We start from the raw sequence: 8,597 nt of genomic DNA, 5'->3' as shown, positions 1-8,597 counted from the left end.
ACTGTCAATACCATAGGCACAATAATTATTTGGATAATTGATTTGGGGTGGCTAAATGTATAAAATTAATACAGACCCGCAGGGGCTACGCCCCCGCACCCCCTCACAACTTATTATAATTTTCACGGTAATAATAATATATCACAAAAACATTTAGTTTGGTACTCAACAGTAAAAATAAACTATTTGATAAATGAAATACAATAATACATAATATTATACACCTCAAGTACTCAACAACTCAATGTTAATTAATTATTTATTTGTAATCAAAAATAAAATAACATAGTTACGCAGTGTTAAATATTATAATTTTAAACAGTGATTAGATATATAGCGAATTTATTTAATATTCTTAAATTTAAAACTACCAGAAATGTCTTTTTCTATATATATCACAGAAGCATTTGAAAATCTATCTTGATGCATAGATGTGCGTACCAATTTTTATCTTCATCATAGCTGAAAAAGACCCCTTATTTTTTCCTTTAGGGGTTGAATTTCCAAAAATCCTTTCTTGACGGACGCATACAACATAATTGCTATCTGTATGCCAAATTTCAGCCCGATCCGTCCAATGGTTTAAGCTGTGCGTTGATAGATCAGTCAGTCAGTTCACTGTTTAATATAATCTCCGTAAATTACATATTTTAAAAATAGCTAATAGGCAATGATAATATTTATATCTGTGTTACTTCTATGATAGCAGGTTATCTTTACTCAAGCTGTTATACAACAGCAATATTAAGAACTTTTATAAAGTTCTTTATAATCGTGTATACAACGATGTATCATAATATTATATCCATATCATTAAAATTAACATTAATAACAACAATATTGGTTATATATTCTATAAATGTATTATTAATTATTACTCATTACTTATCACCAGGACTCGGGACTTTATGCGCTAAAAAACAATGAAATGTGTGCATACGTATGCACTAAAAAAATGCAAATACGCAGTATAATATGCATATATTATTTTATAAAAAATATTTATTTTAAGGTATAATTATAAAAAAAAAATATTTTTGAATCATAGATATTTTATTTATATTTTTTTTTTTTTTTTTTGATGATTTGGAGCTGTTATACTAAATCTATTCCCAGAATCAAATTTAAAAAAAATTGAATTTATCGAATACAGCGATTATTAAATAATGTTAGGTATTAATTAGTATTCATCCAACATTTTTACAACATCACACATTTTTTCATAGTATTTACAATAATAAAGTACTGCATTGCTGCAGGTACCCCAACGAGTTATGATTGGTTCTGGAAGTAAAGGGATCTCCGGTGCGTAATTTTTGAAAATTTGTATACGTGATGGTGCTTATTTAAATATTTTCTTTATTTTGGCTACGATTTTATGAACAGTACCAAACTGATTTCGTACTTCCTTCGAAACTCTATGGAGGCCATGAGCAGCACATGTACCATTTTAGAGTAGAATGCGTTCAAATAGATTTTCCACACTTTATCATATACGGTACTATGTATTTATAAATCATTGAATTTACAATATTCAACTATTAAAAACTTGTTTATTTTTGTTGATTCCTCAAACGCTTTGACATAAAATGCACTTATATACCTACTCGAAATCTTTAAATATGCAAAATCATATAAATTTAGTAAAATATGCAAAAATATGCAACATAAATTGTTGTATTTCAATAGTATGGTTCATGAAACGAATTCGTATCGGATCAGATTTGAAATACGCAGCTTCCTGAGAAAGATGCAAATGCATAAAGTTCCGAGCCCTGCTTATCACTTATTAGACAACATACGGTAGGTACACTGATTATCAAGTTCGCTAAAAAATCCCATATTTAATTTTTTTTTTTTTTGATAATTTTTTTATTAGTTGGATTAAAGAATGAATATATTTAAAAACTTAGGGGTGCTTGAATAAAACTAGAGGGAGATAAGCCCCCCCCTAGACCCCCCCTCCCAATTGCGCCTATGGTCAATATATTCATATGAGTACATTGCATGGTAACTTTGTAGTACTTTGTAATACTAATTTGTATTAAGCTTAACATACGTCGACCCGCAACCATTCTATCTAAAACCATGCTGTAAAGTACTTACTCAATAGTATTAAACGTATGAGGAAACCTCCACAGATATACCACAATATCATATATCTCAATATTATTTTACTGAAAAATCGGTTGTATCCAAACGATATGCACTAGTGGCGGTCAATTGGTTTTGTCAAGTTCATGGCAGATTTTTTAACATGCCCTTTTTGATTGTTATAAATATTATTTATGTTTCAGCTCTTAAACATTTAAAAAAAAGGTCATAGTGAAATCTATCCCCCCCCCCCCACCACCAACACCAAACCCGTTTGACCACCACTGATACGCACAACTTCAAACTGTCCAACAAAATTCTACAATACACGATTACCACAAACTTCCACTTCTGAAAATATATATTTGAGACAATTTGTTCCACCCTCAATAATTTCTCCACCCGCCCATTCCCTTTACAACAGAGAGTGATGAAAATAGTATGGATTTATTCTGTTTAATCCAAAAACAAAGTACCTAATAAAGCCACCTCACGTGGTCACTGTCACGTTAGCCTAACATCATCGGCGCGTAGAGATGTACCCAGTAACGTGTATTTTTTTAACAATTTTTTTATAAACAATGTACGTGAAAATCGCACACTTTTTCTCCATCGCCTGCGAAAAAAAGAATATTACTGATGGCATTGTTACGGCCTTACGTTAGAATACAGCCAACTGTCTCGCATCGGTGCTGCACATTAAATAACGCATGTGTGAATCTAACCTTATGTGAATTATAATAAAATGTTGTGAAATTCGATTCAAGCTGGTACAATTTAAACTGGTTAAACGTCTAGATGTCTTGGGTAAATATTGCCACTCACAAATATTATTATAATTAATTATTGTATTCCTATACATGGCACTTCGGTCATTGTTACACTGTTCATGACCGATTTGTTTTCGTTTCATCTAAAGTATAACGACATTGGTTATACAAAATAATATATTAATAATATTATTATTTTAATTATATTCATTTTTGGAAAAAAAAAAAACAAATTTATAGACTAGGTTGGCAGGGCAAGAAAAAATATGATGATTTCAGTCGATAATAATCATCTCGATTTTTTTTATAAATTTACCTATAAGAGTAGCTTGTAAATAATAATTGAATGTATTCCTTAATATTATAAGTATAATATGTATAGTATTCTAAACATATTATATTATTATAATAATAATAACTTGAGTCAAAGGAATATTATATTTGCAGATCATACATCCCATACTGTATATTATATTCTAAGATAAATCAAAAAGTAATTTTTGATAACAAAAAGTTGGATTTCTTAAGCTATGTCACTTATGTGTATTATTACCTACATTATATTGTAGATGAGAAGTGGTACCTGCACTATGTAAAAATTAAATTTGTTTTTGGTGTAATGTGTTCAAATTATGTAAACAAATTATTTTAAAAACATAAATGTTTTTGGACACCATAAATGTTTACTGTTTCTATGGAATTTAAATCTGGGAACTAATAATAATAATAATAATAATAATTTTGCATACTTCGAAGCCCGGCCGTTGACACTAGCAATATTACAATATTGTCATCCATTAAAAGTATTATATTAACATATTAAAAACATGTTTAGATGTAATCACGCGTGTGTAATACAATATATTATACAAAATATATATTTATTATAATATTATTGATATATACTATATATATATTATATACACACACACAGTAATGGCGTATTACCTATTATAATATGAATTTATTTTATATAATATAAAATATGTGCTTCTGCAGGCGGCGTTTCGCGTATATAAACAGTTCAACTAAATATGCAGATAATATAATTATTACATTATTACGTATAAAATAATATTATTAACAATGCATTTTATTATTATTGTCTAAAATTGCTGTTCCTAATATTATGATGTATGACATTGTAATAATTTAATTTAACCTATCGTAAACTAATATTATATTATTATTACGATTTATGCGTTTTTCGTGTTGATTATAACTACGATCTCTATCGCGCTCGGATACAAATATAACAAGAGTGTAGTTTTCAATAATAACAATAATAATAATAATAATAAAAATAATTACAATATAAAACGATAAAACCTCTCACAATATAGTTGGTAAAAAAAAAACAAGTCAATAACTATTATAATAATAGGTAATATTGTTCGCAGCGATGGCGAAACGCGAGTACAATTAGAAACACTATAATATAACATTAAACAATAATATTTGATCGGCGTCTATAAAATATTATAAGTTTAAAAACTTAAATTATTTATTGTTATTATTATTATTATTATTGTGCGTTATTACACACGTTAAAAATGAGATTTCGAGGCTGTTCGTTTTCAACCGATTATTATACACGAATATACATTTGAGCGGCAACGTATAGTTGTTATACATATTTGATATATTTATAATATATTATAACTATTATAATACGTGACATAAAACGAAATAACACTAATGAATAATGATAACATATTATTACAATACGTTATTGTGTAACAATAAATGAACACTACGAAGGCAGTAGGATACATGTTATAATGATATCGTATATAAATACATTTAATAATATGTTTCGTTTTTCGATACAATATATTTTATGGTCTAAATGACTGCGCAGCAGCTCTTTAGTTGGGTCGTCACCGTCCACATTTTCACAAATTATCGGACGCAATATAACATTAAAAAATATATAATATAACGTCGTGGTCGTGTTCCGAGACAAACGTATATGTATAAATATGATGTACTCTAAAGTATTTCTCTAATGTATTATTTCATATTTGTCACCGTCGCGGTCGTTGTCATTAACGAAAACTACGCGTTGATCTATTTCACGTAAGACACTCATCAACTGTTACGTTTTTGAAAATATTTCTTTTACATTTCTTTTAAATAGTTACAAATCAAAATTGTTGTCTGTATTTTTTCTTTTCCCCGTCGATTTTCAAGCCAATTTTTCTCCCTTCCTTCAACAAGATGTTTGCTGTATTCTCTCTAAATCGTCATCTGTTTCAGCCATTTCAACTTTAAATACTTATAACTCATAAACCACTAGTCCAAAATCCGATTTTAATACGTCTAAGTACTCCAAAAATATTCTCCTCTAGACTAAAGTAGTAAAAATGCATGTTGTCATTAAAAACAATTTTAAATATATAAATTAAAAAACGATAAAAAATAGCGAAACAGTTAATTTTATACAGAAATTAAAAAATCATTGTTTTATAATGAGTTCAAATTATGAAAAAAATTATTTTCAAAAACTATTATTGTTTTTTTAATACATAATGAGAGTCTTACGTTATCGCTTAGTATAGTCAAGTACGAGTTACGACGATGTTCAATAATTTTTATTTCATATTTTACGGTTAGATTAATTCAACAATTACATAGCCAGCGTTCGATGGCGTCACATCAAACACGTCGTATATATACGGAAATTAATAATGGCGAACACATGGCAATATTTGTATAAAAATACCTACTTGTATGATCAGTCGAGACAAACCGTAGAAGCTAGTACCTCGAAGGACGTATATTATAATTAAATATTATTATAAGAATATTATACTACATAGGTAGACTCCGGCGATATGACTGAGGAGACCTTTAACTTGAAATTTATTCAGATTTGGTCGTGATCTCGCGCGTCAAAATTATTAGTGATTGGAATGCCCGATTTAATTCTATTTCACGACATTCGCGTGCCGTTGTATTTCGTGTATAATAATATTATAATATATTAATACGGACTAACGGCGCCGCCATTTCCGGAGGAATTCCTAATCTGATGAAGTTTGTAAACTAATATAATAGATCGCGTACGACATTCTAATAAGTACGTGAATATAATGAAATATGACGCATACCATACTTATATGAGATCGGATTCGAACGAGGCATATTCGGGGCGGTCATCCTATCCGTTCTATTTTCATTTCACGCGAATAATATATAATATTTTGTGCGTCTTTATCGTATTATTGGTATGGCACTTCTGGTCCAGTTCGAATGAAGTCTCCCTTCTTTTAATAAGTGAGTATTTAAGCGTAATCCTTACGATTATAATATCCTAATAAACAAGACATTTAAATATTTAGGTACGCACATTTTTTTTCAAATTCTTGCATCCCCCCTTCTTGTTTTCTCAATTCAAACACTGCTTCTGGTGCACTAAAGTACCATGAAATTGTCGGATATTGTTTTAGCGCGTGTAATCGACAGCAATTGTGTAACATTTCCGAAAGTTCGTGAAAGTCCGTTGCCTAACATCTACAGCATAGGCACGCCACGGTGTATGCGGACTAGCAAGATAATTTTTTTTTAGGGACATATAAACAAAGTCCCAAAATAACTAATTTTAGAAAAAAAAATAATATCTTAGTACGGTCGATGTTTATGGCTTAACCGTGTGAAAAGCATTATCAAATTATACATACTTCTCAATAAACACGTCTTTATAAAAATATGATTTTATTTTTGAACATAAAAATATGTTGAAAAATCTATCGTTTTCATTTTTCTAATAAGAAGCATATTATCGGAATAATAATGATGGTATTAAATATTTTTAAGGCGATGATATTATCTGGGGGCAATTTTTATCAGCCGCGTAAGTCTGCGCACACCTATTGTCCACAGTAACATATTGTTATAATATTATATATATATATAAAATCGTGTAATTTTATGGGTTATAGGTATACGTTGTACAGTCCACAAGTCATATTATGTTTATACACAATATCTGTGACTGCATGTGGGTGGGAAGGTGGTGTGGATGTCGGAGGTCACACGAACGAATTTTCGCATTTTGTCGGACAGAACTGCACCACGGAACCAGCCGACCCTTCGGCAACGTGCGTCTCCCTGACCGACGACGACTTGACGAGTCGGTTGGCGGGCGGGGGGTACAGCTGCTGAGTCGAGGGACGCTGCTGCTGAACAGGTCGCTGCTGGACGGGTCGCCGCTGCTGAGACCGCGCGGCGTGCACGTATATGGCGCCGATGGTCTTGCGGTTGCGGTCGCAGCGGCCGTTGTCGTTGTTGTTGTTGTTGTTGGTCCGCTTGAACGCGGCCGCGGCCACGGTGCCGGCCCGGCCGCCGCGCAGGTACCTCACCGAGTTGCTGTAGTCGAACGCTTGGCAAATCTTGCCGGACAACAGGGCCCGGTAACCGTCTCGGAACCGGTGGTTGAAGATGGCGTACAGCAGCGGATTGATGGACGAGTTGGCGGCGCCCAGCCACTGCGCGACCGGCAGCGAGGCGACCGTGTAGCTCTCGACGGCCGGCGGCAGTGGCCAGAACTTGATCAGCGAGAACGCCACGTAAAGCGGCAGCCACGACACCGCGAACAGCACCACCACGTACATGATCATGGTGATCACCTTCATCTTGGACCGCTGCACCATGTTGGCGCCGTTGTGCATCGGCTCGCCGGGCACCTTGCGCCGGCTCACCTTCTGCCAGATGAACATGTAGCACACGGCGATCACCGTCAGTGGCAGCACGTAGCACAGCAACAGGTTGGCCAGCACGAAGTACAGGTTGCCACTCTCCACGGTCGGCCATGACTCCAGGCAAATCTGCGAACACGCAAGCACGACAATATTATTATTTATGCCATCGCGTCGTTATTATAATATTGTTATCTTCGGAGGTAAGTAGGCGAATAAAATATATTGAAAACAAATACCCTATATGCGGAGTTAAGTACGTATTAGTCAATTCGTAGCTCGATATAATATTGTTATGGTTTAGAGTATGCCACGTCATGTTGTCTCAGTCTTACAAACGTAGGCGTTAGCAATAATCAATTTCACTCTGTTATTCGTAAAAATTAGAGTGAATTGACAAAAAAAAATGTTATAGTTTTTTTTTTTTTTTATTATTGAACTCAAGCCCGGCGACTAAGGCCATTAGCTGCTGTAGGGGTTATGAACTGTGGTAGGGATAAGGTTGGTACGGTAGGTTGTTTTTTTTTATGATTGTTTTTACGGTTGTTACGGTAGGTAGCAAACACGTGTATGTGCGGCAAGGTTTTTAACTACTATGAACCCGGGTGGTCACCCATCCGGGAGCTAGTAGCTATGGCCGTTACTTACTCCCAGTCGCATTTCGTGACTGGTAGCATCCACGCGCCACGCCAAGCCACAGTTATAGTTTAAAAAGCCTCATAGTTTGTATAAGTTGTATAGTTGAAATATAAATAAAATCTTCCGAGAAGCCCTAGATGATGATTTTTCTCTTTTTTTTCGATATTAATACTCAATAGTTTTTAATAAACGAATTTAAAAAAAATAAATGAACCTATGTGATTGAATAATTTGGATTGACGTATTTAAGGTATAAAAAAATAAAATGCTAGGACATACATAAATATTTCGATCTATATATTATATTATGCTAAAGATTTGGTAAACCAACTGTGAATACTGTCTCCACAAGTGAAGTCGATTTCGGTATCAAATAGATTGTATTGAGGTATCT

The 8,597-nt window shown here is 33.0% G+C and overlaps 1 protein-coding gene across 1 annotated transcript in view; it reads right to left on the bottom strand.

The window, feature by feature from the left end:
- Positions 1-3,290: 3,290 nt before the first annotated feature.
- Positions 3,291-8,597, bottom strand: part of LOC132942739 (neuropeptide SIFamide receptor-like) — a 59,622-nt gene continuing 54,315 nt past the window's right edge. The window contains exon 4 of the mRNA XM_061011369.1: positions 3,291-7,693. Within this exon, the coding sequence (XP_060867352.1) occupies positions 6,899-7,693 (795 nt within the window). The 3' untranslated portion in view covers positions 3,291-6,898. The remainder of the gene's footprint in view (positions 7,694-8,597) is intronic.

The sequence above is a fragment of the Metopolophium dirhodum genome, chromosome 4 (assembly GCF_019925205.1).
Source record: "Metopolophium dirhodum isolate CAU chromosome 4, ASM1992520v1, whole genome shotgun sequence".
NCBI lineage: Eukaryota > Metazoa > Arthropoda > Insecta > Hemiptera > Aphididae > Metopolophium > Metopolophium dirhodum.
This window is presented reverse-complemented; position numbering and strand designations above follow the sequence as displayed.